The sequence below is a fragment of the Cucurbita moschata genome, unplaced genomic scaffold, assembly GCF_002738365.1.
Source record: "Cucurbita moschata cultivar Rifu unplaced genomic scaffold, Cmos_1.0 Cmo_Scf00062, whole genome shotgun sequence".
NCBI lineage: Eukaryota > Viridiplantae > Streptophyta > Magnoliopsida > Cucurbitales > Cucurbitaceae > Cucurbita > Cucurbita moschata.
Window position 1 is genome coordinate 920,717 of NW_019268578.1, and position 20,787 is coordinate 941,503.

The 20,787-nt window shown below is 34.4% G+C and overlaps 3 protein-coding genes across 8 annotated transcripts in view; 2 read left to right on the forward strand and 1 right to left on the reverse strand.

Moving 5' to 3' along the window:
* The window catches only part of LOC111437217, an 11,299-nt gene extending 4,973 nt beyond the window's left edge, over positions 1-6,326 (forward strand). For all 3 annotated transcript variants that reach the window (XM_023075090.1, XM_023075091.1, XM_023075092.1), the window contains exons 3-17: positions 78-150; positions 241-363; positions 655-824; positions 1,165-1,314; positions 2,354-2,497; positions 2,655-2,715; positions 3,504-3,814; positions 4,271-4,402; positions 4,502-4,621; positions 4,752-4,838; positions 4,916-5,038; positions 5,177-5,297; positions 5,483-5,605; positions 5,703-5,837; positions 6,070-6,326. In XM_023075090.1, coding sequence (XP_022930858.1) covers positions 78-150; positions 241-363; positions 655-824; positions 1,165-1,314; positions 2,354-2,497; positions 2,655-2,715; positions 3,504-3,814; positions 4,271-4,402; positions 4,502-4,621; positions 4,752-4,838; positions 4,916-5,038; positions 5,177-5,297; positions 5,483-5,605; positions 5,703-5,837; positions 6,070-6,209 — 2,013 coding nt within the window. In that variant the 3' untranslated portion in view covers positions 6,210-6,326. The remainder of the gene's footprint in view (positions 1-77; positions 151-240; positions 364-654; positions 825-1,164; positions 1,315-2,353; positions 2,498-2,654; positions 2,716-3,503; positions 3,815-4,270; positions 4,403-4,501; positions 4,622-4,751; positions 4,839-4,915; positions 5,039-5,176; positions 5,298-5,482; positions 5,606-5,702; positions 5,838-6,069) is intronic.
* A 517-nt stretch (positions 6,327-6,843) lies between these two features.
* On the reverse strand, positions 6,844-14,977 carry LOC111437216 (probable sugar phosphate/phosphate translocator At1g06470). 4 transcript variants are annotated; one of them, XM_023075088.1, is made up of 13 exons: positions 14,798-14,977; positions 13,225-13,705; positions 12,961-13,130; positions 12,305-12,390; positions 12,145-12,194; positions 11,408-11,475; positions 10,656-10,756; positions 10,472-10,484; positions 9,894-10,078; positions 9,593-9,679; positions 8,608-8,702; positions 8,042-8,196; positions 6,844-7,253 (listed from the first exon to the last, which is right to left on the reverse strand). In XM_023075088.1, exons 2-12 carry the CDS (start codon positions 13,488-13,490, stop codon positions 8,079-8,081), a joined length of 1,239 nt encoding a protein of 412 aa, XP_022930856.1. In that variant the 5' UTR covers positions 13,491-13,705; positions 14,798-14,977; the 3' UTR covers positions 6,844-7,253; positions 8,042-8,078. The 4 variants fall into 4 exon arrangements, with proteins under 4 accessions (XP_022930856.1, XP_022930855.1, XP_022930854.1 ...); XM_023075087.1 differs by having other exon boundaries at positions 13,225-13,742; XM_023075086.1 differs by having other exon boundaries at positions 13,225-13,790.
* A 465-nt stretch (positions 14,978-15,442) lies between these two features.
* Positions 15,443-20,542, forward strand: LOC111437237 (actin-related protein 2/3 complex subunit 1A-like). Its single transcript, XM_023075119.1, has 15 exons — positions 15,443-15,710; positions 16,339-16,424; positions 16,614-16,690; positions 16,889-16,983; positions 17,080-17,149; positions 17,421-17,490; positions 17,658-17,731; positions 17,822-17,864; positions 18,114-18,195; positions 18,662-18,750; positions 18,869-18,954; positions 19,058-19,118; positions 19,657-19,763; positions 19,979-20,037; positions 20,208-20,542. Exons 1-15 carry the CDS (start codon positions 15,641-15,643, stop codon positions 20,270-20,272), a joined length of 1,134 nt encoding a protein of 377 aa, XP_022930887.1. The 5' UTR covers positions 15,443-15,640; the 3' UTR covers positions 20,273-20,542.
* Positions 20,543-20,787: the final 245 nt, after the last annotated feature.

Here is a 20,787-nt window from a genome sequence, read left to right on the forward strand (position 1 = left end):
AAAAAAGAGGAAGGGGAAAAAACCTAGAGTTCAGAGGCATGGTTTGATTTAATTAAATTGGCGATTTTTTTAAACAGAAAATCAAGCGAAAGATAGGCAGGAAATTGCCACCACCAAAGAATGCTACGAACACTGAAATTAAATCGAAAGGTAAGTTTTAAAGAATGAAAAAACCTTTAAGCTACATAGGTTGTGTAATATTGCTGTAATGTAACCCGAGTTTATTATGTATTATGTCAGCTATTATTTTGCCTGAGCAGAGCGTTGCTTCAGAGAAGGCAGGTTTAGCCGTGAACAAAAAAGGGTTGACTTTGAAGGAGCTTCTCCAGCAAACGTCCCACTACAATTATAAGATTCGTAAAGGTATACCTCAATTTATGGGGGTCCCGTCTAGATGAACGTGATTAGATATATATACCGATAACGTCTACATAATATTGTAATGGAACTTAAAGTTCTTATGAATTTTACGGTGTGAAGCATTTTCTGGAAACAAGAAGTTTTCCCCCAATGATGGTGGAGTGGGAGCCTAAAGTATTTAATTTTGATGCTCTAGGCAATAGCTATATTTAACTATTAGATTCCTTATTTTGATTCCTTTATTTATTTGGTTGCCTCTATTCCTATTGTCTACCTTTCTCTATGAGTCAATAGGTGCTTTGCTGGGCATTAGAGATTTATTCATTAAATACCCTGCGGAGTTAAGGTTACATCGTTTTGCTGTTATTGAGAAACTGCGCGAACGCATTGATGATGAGAATAAAGTAGTTTGTGAGACACTGTATCAGCTTTTCAAGTCGGTTATCTTCCCTGGTTGTAAGGAGGTAACTCTCTCGTTCTTTGAGAGTCAAATTAACAAAACTATTATGTGCTTGTCAGAAAGAAATACTTGTTATGAACATTTTTTTTCAATTGGCACCTGCAAGTTTGGTTGGGGGATCCCCCAGTTTGGCATTTTTGGAAAAGCTTATTTGCAGAAAGACTTGGAAGCGTTGTTAGGGTCTTGGTAGATCTTTCCTAAACAGTTTTCCTTTATCGTCATCAATCCAAGATTCTAAATTTATTCTCTTAGATTGAAATTTCATTATTCTCTTTCAAGACTTGACATCTTTTCATTCACTTCATGTTGTGTTCTAATGTAGTTCTTTTGTTATTTGAAACCAGGAAAACCAAGGACTCTTCATTTCTTTACTGATGGGTTATATTTTCAACGCAATGACTAACTTATCCATTGATGTTCGGATGATGGCTTTCAAATTTTTTGAACTTGTTGTGGAGTTCTACCCTTCTTCATTTTTCTTGCACGCTGATAAGGTACTTTTGTTAAATATTTAGATATAGTTCATCAACTATTTTCTTACCTGTTTATTAGTTTTTGTTTTGGAAGGTAACAAATTTCAATTATAAACTGAATTTACACAAAAGGGTAGTTTTTATTTCACCAAGTGGTAGGAAAGGGATCCCTGTAATTGGTGGCTACAGTCATAGAAATTAGGGGTAATTACAAAATGAGTACATGAAGATGCACAAGAGGCGGCTACATAAATAAACAGTTTAAGCCCAATTATCAACCTTTGAATGTCCTCCCAATGACCAGAAGGAAGAGTTGCTCTTCATAACTAAACAACCTTTGTTAGAACGTAGTGACCTTTGTTCATCTTCCTTAGGAAATGATGAGAATACACATTATATTGACAATAGTTTGCTAGATTTCAACATTTCATCCATGAATTCAGCCCTTCAATTCAATTTTCTAGAGAACTTTGAAATTTCCCTGAATAGACAACGGATCTGATAATGCATTGAGAACTCAGTCCACAGTTTCCTGCACAAGCTTGAACCTATAGAAAATTGAAAATTTTGGCTCAGTGACGAACCATTGAAAGCTCTTACCTCCAAAACTGATTTATGAGTTTCTTTGAGCAACCAAAACAAGAATCATGTTTGAAGTCTTTGAAAGTTCCTGCGCAAGCTTAAACCTGTAGAGGATTAAAAAAATTGTCTCAATGACGAGAACCATTGAAAGCTCCTACTTCCAAAACTGATCTATAAATTTCGTGGAGTACCCAAAACAAGAATCATGTTTGAAATTTTTGAAAGAAAATCCAAACATAATTACTCTCGAGTGGAGATAAAGCTTGCAAGAGAGAACAATATTTTACTATCGGTAAGGAAAGGCACTATTGTTACAGAACTCCCTTAAAATAAGGAATAAGAGAATATCTCGTGTCCACGATTTACACTTTTGGTGTTGTCGCCATTTGTTGTTGGGTTTTTTTTTTTTTTTTTTTTTTTTTTTTTTGTTGGTTTTTTTGGTTTTTAAAAATGTATCTATTGTTTTCTTCATCTTCAGATTCTCCAGAATTATGCTGAAATTCTGCAGAAGAATAAATTTTATCTACAAGATAAAGGCAAGCTCAAGCATGCTCTTACTGGGTTGGTCCAATGCTTATCATTATTGCCATGCAACAGGAGAGAAATTGGCTCAGCTAAAAATGTAATGTGTAAAGAAAGCATCTCGTTTTGTTTGCTTATTCAGTTATTCTTGTTTTAAGACTTATTTTTGTTTATGATTTTTGTAGTGTAACTTGATTATTTTGAGCCTTTGACATAGAGCCTTAATTCACAAATTTATTTATTTATTTTACTTTTAGAATGTGGCAGACGAAGGGATGCTGCACGATTTTGAGCCTCTTGTGCCTACAGAATCTGCTGGTACGTGAAATGAGAGTCCAGTTGCTGAGTGTTTGTGCCTGTTACATTCTTTCTCATTAATATCCATTTTGTTCCTTTTTTATACAAATCCCACTCTTGTTAAGAAAATAAACTAGCAAAAAACAAGGAGGCCCAACTAAAACAGGGGAATCAACCTCAAAACACTAATGAATAATCATTAAACGCGTTAAGATACAGAAAAGTAGGATAAAGTATCCTCCATGAAGCTATAAGATAACAGAATCCTTACTAGTTTGTTGGCTTGGACATCTAAAAGTATTGGAAGGGACATTTTCTGTTTCCATATTTAGAAATGGATGTAATGTGGTTGGCTAGTAAGCAGAATCCTTCCTGAATAGGAGAGGACAACAATAATCCAGCTAGCATAATTCCTGACCTATGGAAAACGCAAGTATGCATAAAAAGAATTATGGTGAGAACACAAGAAACGAATAGGTATGATCTACTTCCCAGTGTAGGGGAAAGTAAATCTTGTTTCTGTGCCAACTAGTATTATTTGGTATGTCATCATGCTACATAACGAAACTTAATTTGGATCTAGTGAGGTTTTTTTTTTTGTCATGCCTGCTTTATTTTCCTTTCATTTTCCTTAATAAAAGTTTGGTTTCTCCTTAAAAAAAGGTAGGAATTCATCAAGGAAGAACTGCAAAGCATTGATTGGGCCACATTAAGAAAATTAGCTTCTTGTTGTCGTTCCTTTTTATTCTGTTTGTCAATGAACTGTAAAATCTGACTTTTATCTCTGTTTCTTTGTTGTTTTTGTTTAGGGTCTTGTGTCATTGTTGAGAAATTAGAGGATTTGGTGCTTGTGTTATTAAATTGCTTCCAAGAGTTTATGCCAGCGGTTCATGATGTAAATCTTCTTAATGCACAAATTTATGACTGTATTCTATATGTTGTTCGAAGCATACATCTTGCTGTTCAGTACTTCCTTTATGGGAGTGAAAATGGTAAAGTGGAATCACATTCTCCTTGTGAATGGTCTGACACACGGTTGAAGGGGACAATTTCATCAGCATTGTTAAAGAAATTGCTTTCTGTATTTCCCCTTAATCTTTTGCACCACAGCTCAGAGAAGGTAAACTAAGATTATCATCTTTGATCCCAAATTATAATGTGTACTTGCCTTTCCTTTTATTCAAACTAGCCTTTGACTTGATTCAGTATTTATCACTTTTTCTTCTTAATTATACTTTTGTGCATTTTGTTATCATTTTTTTTTAAGAAAGAAAGTAGGTTGTTAACTTCGGAAGATTTACAAAAGGATTTAAACATTTAATAATAGTGTATGTAAACGGGGTTTTCTCTCTAACCATTAAGCCTCTTTCTACTTTTATTTGTTTATTTATTATAATTGTTTCTTTAGTTTTTTTTAGTTTATGTATTATTTTTGTTTACTTAAATTTATTAATATCACTTTTAAATAATAAATGTTGAAGAATAGAAATTTTATATTTAATTTTGTTAATAGAATAATAGATGCCTTCTTTGACCATTTCAAATTGGGTGATTCAATTCTGTTTTTGTTTGACAGGATAACGACAGATTACTAACACTGAACATTGTCATTACAGAGATATTTTTGCATTCAAGCAAGTGTATCAAACCTCCAAATGTGATATTGGAGAGATTTCTAGAATTTATAGAAAGTGTAATGTTTGGAAAGGTAATAATTCCTTGGATATTTTTGAGTGAAGGTTTGGTTTTCTGGTTGGTACTTTCGGGAGAGTGGTGGATCAATTCTTGGGTGAATGTTTACTTGCAGATTGTTGGTGGCACTCAATCTGGTAAAGTGGTCAGAGAGAGGCATATCCTTCCATTACTTCCTTTTATTCCTGAACTTATTGCACAAGTGGAAAATAGTTGGAGGTTCCGACTACTTCAGGTTTGATGTTTGAACTAGTGTAATTCTTTTCTATTATCTATGTATCCTACATTCTGTTTGCAACTTTTTTAATGTCTGAAAAATAAGCATAAAACCTTGAAAGCCATTTGATCTAGTAAAGTAATTACAGGGGTTTACTCATGTCTTCAAAGATTGCCACCCAGAGTCGTCTTTAAAATTGGCTTGCTTGCATGTCATTGAAGAAATGCTCATTCCTGTAAGTGTGCTCAATTATTTTCCTTTAGAAACTACTGTTGATAAAACTCACTCTTGATTTATTTTATCAAATCACAGACAACTGAGTTTTCGTGCGTGGATGCTAGTTTTCCTGAAATAGTAGAGCATCGGGTGGCATGGATTAGGGAGTTGCCACTGTTGCTGATCCATATTGGTGACAAATATTCTTCTTGTTCCGAGGTATTTATTATTCCAGGCTAGTGCAAGTTTTCCTTATGTTTTTATTCTGCACTTCTGTAATTCATGGTGTGGTTACTGTAGGAAATATTTGTAGGCTTTAAATTTCATATCTGCTTCTAAGTTGCATCTATATTGCAGGTTGTGTTGCGTCTTTTGCTTCATGTGGGACAATCCTCTTTCTTAGACTCTCCTCTGAAATGGGAATATGACAACACACAATTACTATTGCAAGAATTTTTCAATACGAATACTGCTGAAGGTAGGTCTCTTTTGATTTGCACTTTGGTGGAAAAAGTGGCTTAAATACATTATAATTAGGACATAATTGAGAATTTTTAAGGATTAGGACTGAATAAATTATAACTATCAAAATGCGGTGACTAAGTGTGTTGTTTTAACTTATTTTTTCTATCCTTCCCCTTGTCATTCTCTTCCATTTTGCAGGAAAATGCGACGGTCCTTTTATAAAGCTTCCTAAAGAATGTCAGGAGCTCTCAATTTGTTGTCTTTATTACTTCTCTTACTTGGATCCTCTTCTATTGAAGTCTTTAGCTTCTTGCTGCCTATGTGAGTAATAATTTGTTGTTATTTCCATTATCATGGTACACGTATCTGCTTCAACAATTGTTTTTCTTTTTACAATCATTTTGCTTCATGTTCATAGGTCCTGAGTTGCATCCAGAAATAGTATTTCGAATCATAGAGGTTCTTCATTCAGCCTATAAAGTTGGACACATTCCTATTGCAGACTACATTAGTTTCTGTGCTACGCTGCTCTCTTGTTCTAAAGTCTCCCAAGGTATCACTCCGAACATCTTAAGCTATTTCTCAAGAAACTTATTAAACACAGATTGACTCTAGCAATTATCATTTATAAATCATTGGTTAATTAAGTCCCTGTTTGATAACTGTAACTATTTTGGTTTTTTGTTCTTGGTGTTTGAAAATTTAGTCACTTCAGTCACTGTGTTCGGTATGTATGCAGTCGGTCTTCTTGATCTGAAGAAGTTTTAAATGTTTTTTATTGACAGGAAATGAAAATGTTGAAGCTGAAAGCAATAAGGTCTGGAATCACAAGACTTTAAAGTCGGTCAGTAAATTAATCTATTCGTGCTTGTCAGAAATTGGTGACAATTCCCTCGTTGGGAAGACAATGGAGAAAGTAATATAGTCGATTAGGACTTGTGCTCTGTCTTTACCCCTTTTTTTTCTTTCTTATTGGGGGCTGTGTAATGTGCATTAATATTATTTTTTATTCAATCCATTTATTAGGTGGGTTTTGATGTTACTAGTTTATTAATGATTTAAAATTTCAATTTAGTTTCTTTCATCTTTATCCCATTTTTAAATTTAGTTCATAATGTATTTTTGGGTCAAATTCATTAAGTATTAACATCCTTTGATTTTTTTTTTCTTTCCCCTTTTCTTTTTTATAATGTACTGTTAAGGGTTTTTTTTTAAACAAAATCTGTAGAGTGAAGCCATAATCTGAAACATAGCGTTAACACAATAGAAACTAAATTTGCCATTTAACTAAACTTTTTTTTCAAAAGTGAGAAAACAATATTCTAAAATACGAACACCCGCGATATTAGATGACTAAAATAAAATTTCGAAATGAAAAACGAACAAATATGAAAAAATGATTTACTTTTAATTAGTATTACAGATATGATACCGACTTGACTTCAACAACTTAGGAATACAGCTGATAGTTTTAAATTTCCAAGAAAAACCTGCTTTATGTCCAAGCTATCTACTAGAGTTAGTCAAGTTCCTCTTGAGAAGGAACAAAATATAGAACATTTATCCACATCAATGGCAAAAGATGCCCTGTGGTTCTGTACGTTTCAAATCTTTAAAATGGGAGAACAAGTAAAAGAAATAATAGGTTTTGAGTTGCCATCAACTTTGAGATACAAACCATGAACCAAAGAAAGTAGAATAATATCGATACTTAGAGTACAAAGCTTGAGTAGAACATCCGGTCAAAAGACAGTAATCCTTTGAAACCCCATAAACAATAGGAGCCACAAATTTGGGTAGCATTCACAACAAAATTGCTTATACCTTTTCGAAGCTAAGACCAACGACTAGGGCAACAAGAATACTGGCATGGGAATTGAATATGGTCAGCGACTAAAGCCCGTACAGAAATTCCTTTAATAGCAATTTATATGAAACTTCAAGTAAATCTGTTCAAAATGATCGCACCCTGTAGGAACATCAACCAACCAGATCAGTATAACTAAGAAACTATTCGATATGTCATGGATGATAATAATAATGATGATGAAGGATATGTAACCAAATTTATTCTCAGAAATTAGAATGATAATTCATCATGTAACTTCCCTTCCGGCATCATTAAATTTAAACAAATCTCATGACAAAAGTAACAGGCTTTGGGTCCAAAGGACAACACCACGAGCCGCACTATTTTCAATCAACAATGCCCCTTATTGTTTTGTATGAGCCAAATTGGCGCACAAATTTCAAATAGAACAGGATATTAGTGATCAAATCGGTTATCGGGTCATTAAGGCCTCTGATGAAAGACCTCTTTACCAAGTAACAATAATGGAGAAGACTAGAACCATACTAAACAGGAGTGGAGCCCCTTCATATATAGATTAATTAAGACTCTAACGTTCTCCCTAATCCTCCAAAATTTTGGAGTTAAAAGGTTCAACATATAAAATGTTACTGGCCAAGACTTGTGTATTTACACAGAGGGCATCCCCACGCTGCCATTCAGTCCTAAAGTGGGAGAAATCATAGAAATCTAGCAAAAACAATACAGTTAGATTAATTGTTTCCTACATTTTAGGGGAATTAAGAACTGGAAAAGAATTTGGAAAACAATGTCCTTTTTGCACATCTTATGTAAACAAACACATTTTCCATATGGAGTTAAGTAAAGATATATTTTCAGCTGAAACCAAGCATAACCAACTAACTCATAAGAGGAACAATTGGCAAAAACAAGTTAAGAAAGCATACTTGAATTTGCTAAGATTCAGACGATGTAATTTGGCAATCAATGGTGGCCATCTTCCTCATCCATCTCCTCAAGAATTACATATTTGGCATCAACATTTGTTGACTGTGAGCTTACCACGTTATCTTCACTAGATTTCTTCTGTAGCTTTTGGTATCTAATGAGTAATTGGAAATAAAACATGAATTAGCACAAGAAGCGCCCATAACCAAATATTTTACTTGTTTAGATGTAAATTTATAAACTATTGCTATTCTGTGTCCCAATCCTCAAAGTCTCTAATTCCAAGTAATATTTACCTTTCTAATTGTGTGGTTTATGATATTGTAACTATTCAATTGTAAACAATATTTATTCTAAAATACAAGTTGATTACATTCCACATCTTTACATCCAGAAAATTCATAAATACCAATAGTAAACAATCATATCATACTTGAAGGATGATTATTAACAAAAATATTAGACTAACTGTCAGGCATGCTAATCAAGCAGGCAAGCACCAATATTTAATCTTAGAATGAGTAGATTTTCAAGAGATGTCATGTTTATAAAAATGACAACTTACTTGTACCAATTGAACAAGCTGACACCAATCATTATTATGATGAGACCTATTCCTTTGAGCCAGGTAAATTTATCATGGAAGTAAAATACTGCAACCTGAAAATACAAAATGCAATGTTAAATTAGAAGTTAGACAGGTTAGTTTATCGTGGAAGTAAAATACTAGAACCTGAAAATGCAATAACGCAATATTAAAATAGAAGATGCCAGGGATTAATAGTCCCCCTGAAATGAAGGATTGACCAGTACTCTTGTAGTTGAAATTTTGAATCTCAGTACTTCGCACTTCAAAACTCCTTTTCCCCCCTTCTTTATATATATATATATATATATATATATTTTGCAGAAGAAATGCTTTTATTAAAAGGGGAAAAAAACCAAATGTGAAAGGGAAGACGAGATGTCTTCCCACCTCAATGTCACCCTTCTATAACATTTTGAATGTCGTTGCAGTAGCACAGAAGGAAAGACAATAACTTGATAAGTTCATTTCCTTGCAGTGGGATGCTGGTGAAACCAGAACCTAGAGTCAACTTAATTAAAATTACTGCTATCGCAATGAAACGAGCATCTCAGAGCCAGCAATACAAATAGAAAGAAAAAAGGAAGGCCAGCCTACCTTTCAAGCATACTTAAGTGATTCTAGTGAGCAAAGATGCATGCAGAAATCGGCAGATTTATCCTCAAGTAAGGCAGTACCAAATTCAGATTTGAAATTGAAAATGAAATGACTTACTATGTTATGCTATATATATAGCACACTATCTCAATTTTTCTTCCATTAGACAGTTAGCTCACTACAAAACTCTAAATGAGCAAGCCCAAAACTACTTATGATAAGTCAAGACAACTCAAAAGAAATGCTTCAAGAGAAATGGTTACAAATTACTACTTTGAGATGAGATACTAGACCACTATGAAACAAAATTGAAGGGCCCTACATCTTGATTAGGGAGCATAATGAAAACAGTCAAAAGATCTCATACCAATATAGTTACAGCCTCCTTTACAACACCAGCAACTGTAACCGTGACAGCACTAGTGACAGAGACAAGGATATATTCTGTTAATACCTGCCAAAGGATAGTATAATTGTTCAAATAGAGAAGCTAACAAAAGATTTGAGCACCAAAAAGTTGGGACAAAACTCGAGACAGCACTTTATAAAGATCCCAGAAAATAAATGCTCTATAGACTACATCTACTGTACAGTTTATAGAAATCAATTCTCTTCCAGCAAAACTGTGCTTATTGTACAGTGAAGGAAATATTCAAATAGGTTACTACCATACAGAAGGCAAGTGCTCCACCAAAAAGCATCAGCAAGAAACTCCGAGTAACATGCCAGATACTATTGAAATATCCATTACTGGTAAATTCTTCCCACGGATCTAAACCAAGAGATAGCATCAAAGTCACAATGGCCATCACTGGTGTCACGTAGCTCATCAGGGTAAAAGGATTTTTCAACCCTGATATGAATGGAACCATGTTGTTAGACAATATTTAACAGCACCACTTTGGTACGAATAAAATTGAAATCTAAACAAAACATCTAAGAATTTCCAAAAAGAACTCAACGTCAAAATAAAATGAACTAGTAGAAAGAAAATGGATCGACTCATAGTAATTCATTGATCCTGATGTGTCAACTATTTGATTCGATGAAACAAAATAAAACATATTTTTTAATAGGGAACAAAATAAAACATATTATCTACGAAGGCTGAAAGTTTGGGGATAAAACTCAAGATTCCAAGAACAAATTGATTATTTTGTCCATGAAACCTTGCAGAAATGTCCACGGATACAGAACCAAAAGAAATCCAAGAACTAAAATCTAAGCAGCACATAAAAACACTTACCATATGCTTCTCGCTTCATATCCAGTTGGGCAATAAATGCATCATACAGGGGGAAAGTGTCAAGATCCAAGCCAACAATAAAAAAGCAAGAATCAATTCAAATAGTTGCACGTAAGACAAATTTTCTGATAACATAAAACAGTAGCATACGTGGAAAAAGGAATGCAAAAATGGAAATTCATACCTGAAGAAGAATTTGCGTCATGGACCACCTGAAGCCAGACATAACAGAAGCAACCATAACAAAAATGAAACCCCAGAATTCAAATTCTGTCTCCTTTGCAACTGCATAGACATGACCAGATAAGGAAGAATGACGGGGCATAAATACATATTAAACTTAATATAGATGTTAGATTTAATGAGTAATGAATGCTTAAAAGATGCTACGGACAAATAATAATAATAATAAATGAATAAAATAGAGCCAATAGAAACAATTCACTTGCTCCTAATTATTTCACTTCCACCTCCAATCTTCCTCGAATATGTGACTTAGGTAAACCCACTTTAGTTCTAAAACACTAGTCCTAACCACCATGGATGGCTAGTGGTAAAAAGGGTTGGGATGCACTTGGTAGACTTTGGGAGCAAGGACTCAAATCCTATGGTATCCACCTACCAAAGATAAAATCTTAATGTTTTTTGCAACCCTATGTTGTAAGGCACTGCAGTTTATCCCATGAGTAGCTAAGGAGTGACACAATCATAATTGGCCCAAATACTCGTATTATAAAAAATAAAACAAACAAAAAAGTCCAGTCCTTCCTAAGTAAGGGTGGTGATATGGGTGCAAGTTGGAACTTGCTTGGAACCAGCTGACCAACTCGGTTCAATCAGTTTGACCATCGATGGTCATTTATATAATCAAGAATTACACAATTGAAATTCTAAAATTCATGATTATTATCTAGGAGTAAAAGAAATACTGGATACCTGTTAATAAAATTCCAACAGATATAATCAAGATGATGCCAGAAAGTCTAAGGCTAGGAGTTTCCAACCTGACAAGAAATTCATGCTAAATGAATAAATCATCAAGAGAAAGAAAATGAGACGATGGAATATTTTAAATTTTAACATTTGATATCAATAAGCAATCTCCAAGCATTATATTGAAAGCCTATTACTTGGGGCCAAATACGATAATTTTCTTCATGTCATACTCAATTAATTAAATCACAAAAAAGGAAAAAAAAAAAATTGATCAAGGCAATCATAAAAATAATCAACCATAAGAGAAATCTCTCTTCTCATATTTGATTGTAGGCCTTTTGCTTGATTCCTCCTAGATCCCTCATTCTAAACGCCTTTAGGTTGTTCTCCTTTTTTTTTTTAATATATTTTTCTTAATTTCTTATTAAAGAATAAATTTTTTTTTGTAAAAGAAGCATAAGCACATCACTCGAGACTAAATAATCAATAAATTTCATTCTCAATATTCAGCGGTAACTCATATTCAATACACAGCCAAAGAATCCCCAGGAAGGTAGGAACGTCGTTGAAATCATATGCAGTTGTTAAAAATTATGCTCAAATGTTATACAGCGTCAGAAAAGCACAATACTTCCAAAATGTATGAGGTACGAGAAGATTGGATGCAATTAGATACAATTATCTACGTAAAGGCATGCAAAAGAAACTAGGTTATACAATTTAGTCGTAGAACTCACCTGAAAGCAAAAGCAAACAGGAGGAGAAATATAGGAGAACCGGATTTACACTGTCAATCAAAAAGAGAGAGAATCAGTATTATGAAGCATAAAGCAGACTGTATTTACAACATAGACAGTTCTTAACTCAATAAATAAGCATGAAGAAAAGTTATCCAACCATGGTAGCAAATGTGACTGATATCGAGACAAGGGATGCATTGCTTAGATTAACATCCAAGGCTGTTCCAAGAGCCGTTGGGACAACTGTGAAAGGCAAAGTCCATCTGTGGCATTAGTTGATAGAAAAGTTAATTTACAAACGATATAAAAGTTGACATCCTACGGGCTCAAAACAAATGTAAACAAGCTCTAATGAATAAAGATAAACACCATCCATGAAATTTCAGAATAATGACAAAAAAAACCATTAAAATGCATGATTCTTAACAACTAATGCAATGACAAAAATAGCAGAACGAAAATTTTGTATTTTGTAATTTGTATTTTTTGGATTAGAAGGAAGCTTTTTCCAGAGAAATTAAAACGTAACTGGATTCACAATTCATCAATGAAGAAAATGCCATTCTTATACGTAAATCATAGAGAACGTATCCATCGTTCTTTACTTCATAACACAAAGTATTTATAAGAAAAGCAACCTTATCATTATATGTTAGCTTATGACCGTCACTTAGAAAATGCCACTCTTATGACTCTCTCTTAGGAAAGCAAACTTATCATTATACATTAGCTTTGTACAGTGAAAATATCAATTGAAGTGCGTATACCAGCATCATGAAAAGGTTAAATAAAGGCCATTAGTCTCAAGATTACCTTTCGTGAAGTAATCCCTCCATGTCATAGTAACAGAAGGATGGAATCGACTAGACCAAATGCATGTAATCAAATTGGATAGAACAGCTTGCATTGTAAAATGAACAGTATTCATGAGCAATGGAGCCGGGAACCTGCCCAAATGATCTCCTAATAAAGATTTATTATATCTGCACAAACCAGGAGAAATCCAGTTTAATTGAGCATTCTAAATAAATATTAGATTACAAATTTAATTATTGATTATGTGAATAAGGAACTTACAAAGTCAAAAGAAGGCTAAAAGTATACCAGACAAGAACATAGAATAATGTCTTGACCACATTGGAATTGGATAGAGGATTCTTTGCATCTAGCCGCGGAGAATTATATTTATCACTGTGAATATCATTGTGAAAGGATTCACAGTCATCGCCATTAATATTCCCCCCAGGTTCGTTCTCAATACTAAAAGGTTCATATTTCTCACTTTCATTTCCCTCAACGTGAACAGGAAAGTGGGCCTCAGTCTCCCCGCCTATAGATTGCATATTTGTCTGCTGACACTTTATATATCAGTTTATCTCCTCCTCAAAATGGCAATTTATACAAGTTGACCCAGTTGAAGTGAAGGCAATTTGAGACCAGTATGCTGCACACTTGAATCTGCATAAATCAATGGGGTATTCACTGGGACAGTACCCTTTTCGTCATACCACCGTGAGGAAAATGGCCCTCTATGACAACCCACCTACTTCTTGACTACCTGTCTCAATTGAATCAACCCTTGTGTTCAAGCTTTTCTGTATCCAAAGAATTTGCCGTCATCTCCTTTACCAATTTAGAACCACCTATGTTCTCTAGCACAATCATTGACAGATGAAAATGAGCAAACAGAGAGCAGGAACTTCATGCATCACAAATCATAGCAAGTGGAACATTTCGTGTGAAATTCAATTAGCACTGGAATTGAAAATAAAGCTGAATCGGGACAAAACTTGGAAAGTCATAAAAACGTGCAGTTTTCTTTTCATATGATATTGCCAAGACGGGCCTTCGTTCAGTGATTTGTAATTATACACCCCCAACCCGGTTATTATTCAGATCAATTAAAGAACCTCTCCTTGATCTCCTTGCAATGCCTTGCCGTCTCTCTACTATAACCTTGTTATTTTTTAATACAATTGTCTCTTATCCCAACCGAATTTTTTAAATACATAGTACCCAATTTTCGTGGAACTTCCCAATCATAAAAGTTCGGAAAATAGAAAGAAAAAAACAAAACACATTCATAATTTATGAACTTTTGTGCTGAAAATTATTACGTGTAACAGCCAGCAAGGAATAATAACACAGGTACAAGTCTCTATAACTTTCTTCCAGCCTCCAATAATTCTTACGAGAAGCAGCATAAGCTAAACTAAGGTAGCTAATGTAGTTACACTTAAATATTAGGATTTTGGCATCAGCAGGTGACACGACAAGTGACGTCGTTAAAGAGCTATTCTAAATGAGGCGCGTGAATACTGCGCGCCACCAACAGCAACATGTGCAACATGGAGGAAAACGAGAGAGCATAGTTCTATAACTATCATTGAAACTTGCTACTTCAAAATGATCAAACAAACACGCAACTAATTAACAGAACGGACAGAATCAACAAGATAAACCATCGATAAGGATGAGCTCAAACCAGAACAAGGAAAACCAAAGCTCGAGTGGAATCAAAGTAACAGAAAAGCCTAAAGAATCAATCAAATAATTCAAATCATCTAAATAGACAAAGCATCGTAAGAAGATATCTAGTATGACGGGATTCTGCAATACTCGGAATGTGAGACGTATCGAAACAACTGACCTGAGAAGAATCCGAGGAAATAGGAGAAGAAATTAGCAGGAATACGCAGATGAAATGCAGGAACCGGGACGAGGAAAACGAAAGAGAAGAGATCTGAATCTAGATGTCTTGCAAATGGCGTTTGCAGGTGTTGGAATCAGAACGTCTGTTCTCTAATGTTAGATGAGGGTGGTGAATTGTAAACGAATTCAATATGCTTTGCTTAATTCTCTCATTTATTATTCCAATTGAAATGCGCGCCCGTACGGTTGAGGCCGTGTGGTGGTTACTTGGGTGCAGGCCCAGCGGCAAAGGTTAGAGAACCATGGACCGGACCTTAGCGCCGGCGCGGGCCACTACGCTGCTGGCCATTAATTAAATTTCAAGATAATTAAAAATCTATAATTAGAAAAATTAAGAAAATAATTAAAAATGTCGGAACATAATAATGGTTAGAATTTAAATCCAATTTAAAAAAAATGTAAAAAACTAATTATAAAAAATTGTTATTTAGATGAGACCACTAATTTTATTTTATTTTCATAATTGTCTTATTATTTCACCTTGAATTTTAAGAAAAGTAATAGATAATTTCAATTTTCCATTTTAAAAAAAAAAAATGATATTTTCGTAAGATTTAATTTCACAAATTTACGTTGTGCAGGGAGAATCTTTCTTAACACACACGGCTGCTGGTTTTCGCCATGGTCGCTTTCCTTTTTGGATCGCATTCGTATTTCTGAGATCTCCCTCGCGCGCGCCTGTATTTCTCAACCGCAAACCAAATTCACCGAGAAGCTGGAATTTCGAGCCGTCGTTGATTCCTGAGAATTTCCAATATTCTCTACTGGAGCCGGGAAAACAATGACAGCAATTGCAGTTCACGGGTTCGCTCAGTGCATCACTTGCCATGCTTGGAGTCCTGATCACTCTAGTAATTAACCCTTCTCTTTTTGCTCGCTTTCTTTATTTTGTCTTTCTGTTTTCTGCGGGAGAAATGGGATGGATATGTCGAGTTTTCTGTAATTTGTTTGTCCTCAGTTCAGGAAAAAGTTGAACCAAAATACTTAGACGTGGATTTTATATATTGAGATCGTGTATCTATGTTTCCTGAGCTATCAAAGAGAGGGCAATGATATCAATTCAGCTGAGCGATCTAGATTTACTTTGCTTTATTGATGAATGATGGGAAGAACGCCAGGATAGGTTACTTGGGCTCAACCTCCGCCCAGTTGAAAATACGATAACCAATATGTTTTATGGGGTAGGATACATGCTAGTTATGCTGTTGACTAGCTTCACGAGATCTGTTTACTGATCTGATCATTCTGGGAATAACCAATATGTCTTATGGGGTAGGATACATGCTAAAATTCATGGAGAAATGGGCTGTTATCGAATCGGCTGCTAAGTTTTTCAGGTCACCCGGGGGACATTCGTTTGTTACTTTGTTACTTCAATGCTCTCCATTGTCTAATAATCAAAAGGACGATTTTATTCAATTGTTGTTTAGATTCATCAACTGACTGTGCTTATGCTAATGTTCTTGATATGTTTTATAGTGGTTGCATTTTGTCCCAACAACAATGAAGTTCACATTTATAAATCAGTACAAGACAACTGGGAGAGAATACATGTTCTTCAAAAGGTGCCTTTTAACTTTACTGTTTCCATTTATAACTTATGAGAAAATATGAAACCTAAGGTCACTGCATTTATCTATTCATGATCGATTTTTTTTGTTTTCATTCCAATCTTTTGAGTTAGGTTAAGTGAAATCTTTCTAATGAAGGCATGTTGTTAATGTCTATTAATTTATCTACTTTGTCTGTGTCAGCACGATCAAATTATCTCTGGGATAGACTGGAGTGTGAAGTCAAACAGAATTGTGACTGCATCACATGATCGAAATTCGTAAGTGTTATCTCATATTCTTGTTTTTTTTGGTCCAGTTATTTGTACGTTCACTGGTTTCTTATCTTTTCTCTTTTTTTCACTCCAGTTATCACCCCTTCCTTCCCCCAGCCTCTTCTGGCCTCTCTCAGATAATATTTTGGGAATTTTATTTATTTATATGTTCCACATTGGCCTACCAATTTCTTTTCTTTCTAGATATGTTTGGAACCTTGAAGGATCAGAATGGGTACCAACTCTTGTCATTCTTAGACTAAACCGTGCTGCACTTTGTGTTCAGTGGAGTCCAAAAGGTAGTGCAAAATGTCCTACCCTGCTCTTGCTCATCACTTATGTTATCCACATCATCCTTAAATTTCTACGTTTTGCATTATCCATCTTACCCCTAGAAAACAAGTTTGCTGTTGGAAGTGGGGCAAAAACTGTTTGCATATGCTACTATGAACAAGAGAACAATTGGTATGGCTCTTTCTCACTTTTTGTTCAAGTCATCGTATCTATTGCCTTTATTTTACATGAAGATGGAAACTCTGCTAGATGATGAATTTATTGCTAATATTTCTTATCTGTAATCTTTTTGTTTCTTTGGCTTTGTAATCAATGCTTTAGTTTATTTTTGAATCATAATTAATTCTTATCAGAAATGAAATAACTCTTTATCATTGCTTCACCTAGTATGCTTACGCATTAGTTTTCCATATTTAACATGATCATGGTTTACCTTCCACAGGTGGGTCAGTAAACTTCTCAGGAAAAGGCATGATTCTTCTGTGACAAATGTCGCTTGGCATCCCAATAATGTTTGTTTTACCCTTCTTTCCACCGTTTCATATGAATTTATATGGACAAATTTTTTGATCTTTTTAGAAGATTTCCAGTTATATCTTAGTGCTTGCTTGTCACTTTTTCTGAGCAAATTATGGCTGTGTTTTTCGGTTATGAATTTTCCCTTATATTTTATTCACAGCTTCTTCTTGCAACAACCTCAACGGATGGAAAATGTCGAATATTTTCCACCTTCATTAAAGGTGTTGACACAAAGTATGTAGAGAGTAGTTTAGACTGCAGTCTTCTCATGAAATATTATAGGACTGATTTAGAAGTTACTGATGCTTGATTGAAATTTCACAGGGATTCAAAAGCCGGCGCATTTTCAGATTCAAAATTCGGAGAGGTTTAATATTCAGACTTTTAATTTGCAGTGAACAAGATTTCTTGTGCTTGGAAGAGTAGAATGCTTAAATTGTTTTTTATAAAATAACTAAAAGTGTTTTTGGATTGTCATCCTTTGGTTCAAATTTAAATGATTTGAATTTCTCCCTTTGAAAAAGACATGGTTCAGTATCTTTGTCCACAGTTGCTCTCTACTTTGACGAGCAAAGTAGTTCCTATTATTTATGAGCAATTTCTTTTGGTGAATTAGTTAATTGTTCAGCTCGATCTCTCATTCTCTTGGGCATTTGGCGTGAAGTGGTCACCAAGTGGCAAAACCTTAGCTTATGCAGGTTAGAAGTATCTCCTCTCTGCAAATTATTTACAGAGACAACTTTATAAGTTACAACTACAGCATATGGAATAGCAACAAGTTTGAATTTACAGAGACAAGTTTGAATTGTCTAATACATTTGCTTCTTATAGTCATACTGCCTTCCTTATAAATTGGGTAAGTTTTTTTTTCATAAACATTATGGATAATACATCCATTTTATAAATTTCAATCATCAATGAAATCGTCTCTCGTCAAAAAAAAAAAAAAAAAAAGTTCATTGGTTAGCTTCCTATAACTTTTTACTTAACAATTGTAACTATGAAATTTCCCCCATTATTTTAGTTACCTTTTGTTTGGGGCGTTGAAAGCAATTTATAGGATTCAACTAGAGTCTCATTTTTTATGCTCTTGTTTAGATGGTGGTTTATTTGTACTCTACTGAAGTTTTTTTTTTTTTTTTTTTAATAATTTAAATGCTGCAGGTCACAATTCGATGATTTACTTTGTTGATGAAATTGGTCCTTCCCCTCTAGCCCAGAATGTTGCACTTCGAGATTTGCCTCTTCGTGATGTGGGTCAGCATCCATTTTTCTTTACTCTTTGAGTATTTCTTATAATTATTTAAATACAATGTACTATTTCGCTTTCTAATCTTGAAGTTTTTTTGGATCAATATAACACTCTTTCAGATACTATTTGTTAGTGAGAGAATGGTTATAGGTGTAGGATTCGATTGCAATCCTATGGTTTTTGCTGCTGATGAAAGAGGGATCTGGTGAGCTAAGCTTTAAATAGATTGTGTTATCTTTAAGATATTATAATATTTTAAGGAATATGTAAAGTGATTTATCTGCTTTCCTTCCCCTCACCACAACTAGGAGCTTTATAAGATTTCTTGGTGAAAGGAAACCAGCTTCAGCTTCAAAATATGGATCCCAGGTATTGCATCGCTTTAACTTTGTCGGTTAACAATTATTTTACAACTTAAGCTGGAAACAGAATGCATTGTCTACTGGCTGAATGCTTAGTAATTTTATGTATCTTTTTAGTTAGGTCTGCAGACGGCCTGATCTAAATGGGTCGTTGACTGTTCAGTTGTTCCACCCTGTCTGAATGCTCAGGTCCCAGTACTCCATACTGGGATTGACGGGGCTGCAAGTATATGGACTTAGCTTGACTTTGAATATTGGTTTCCCTGTCATTTTTAATAATATACATAAATTTGAAAATTTGAAAATAGAGTATCGAATGAAACAATGATTTAGAAAAAAGTGTCTAGAAAAACAAACAAAAATAATAAATATTTGAAAAGAAAAAAAAGATCATTTAAATAAAGATCAATACAAAGGCTAGTGCCCTTTGCCAGTTGGTTTAACTTTCATGGCTATTCTCCACATCTTGTTCATCAACTAATAGACTTTGCCAGTTGGTTTAACTCGCATGCTGAATTTGTGAAACGCCTTTTTTTCTCAATCAGTTTTCAGAAGCATTTGGGAAGTTATATGGTCAACCGAGGCAAGGTGTTGGCAATGAATCAGTTGAATCTTCAAGATTGCGCGGAATTGTCCACGAGAATTGCATAAAGTATGTAGTTATTGAATATATTTTCTGTAGCTTCTACTTGGTTGATTTTGTGAATTACTCTGATTTCCGGGAGGAAGCCCCATATCCACTTAATTATTTGCTTATCTAGAGAGCCATTTGTAATCTGAGCGAATTAGCAAAAAGTGGGTATGGACATGGGGTGGCCTTCACATTGTTAAATGTGCATGACGTAATGATTTGTTTTTGAACTGTAGTTGTATTGTGCCTCTTAGAGAGCGAAGGGTTTCCACTATAAAGAGATTCAGCACTTCAGGTTTGTTAAAAGGAAGAGATATTGAACAAATCTTAGTCCTTCATTTTTATTTATGAACAAGATCTGTTGTGTGTCCTTAAGTTCTGAAGCCTTCATTTTCATGTCACGAAAATTATCGAAACTTATGAGAAGGCTGGTTTTAATGGAAGCTATTTGCCCTGACCTTACAGGCTTGGATGGAAAAGTTGCTATTTGGGACTTGGAGGGCCAGGCTGATCTATCTCAATACTTGTGAACCTTGATTCATTAACTTTCTCACTACCATGTAAAGAATCTTGCTCTCGGCAGAGTCACATGCCTTGTGTATCATAGCAGCTGTGAGGAACTGATTGCCTCTTCTTCTTGTAGCAGACAAGCGAGTTTGATTTTGTGTATGTACGCATTTTCAGCTAAAATTTTGCTCTTAGAGATTTCATACACATCATTGGAGTTCAATCACTCTCATTTAGGTCTCAATCTATGTTCAGACTATTGGTTTTACGTCTTCTATAATGTTCTCTCTCTCTCGAAATACTTCGTGTCTTTTCATACTCTGTGCTGTTTGTGTTTGATATGAAAATATCAAGATTAAACTCAGGCATGAACACAGACTATACTGCAAAGAGTTGTAGTACTTGTTGTAGTTCAAATTGTGGGTGCCAAATGAAGAAAGACGAGATTATAACTTGTAAGTTGTAACTGCGCTTCTTTACAAAATTTGGTAGGGAGAAAATATTTATTTTACCAAAAATATAAATGAAATAGTTTTTT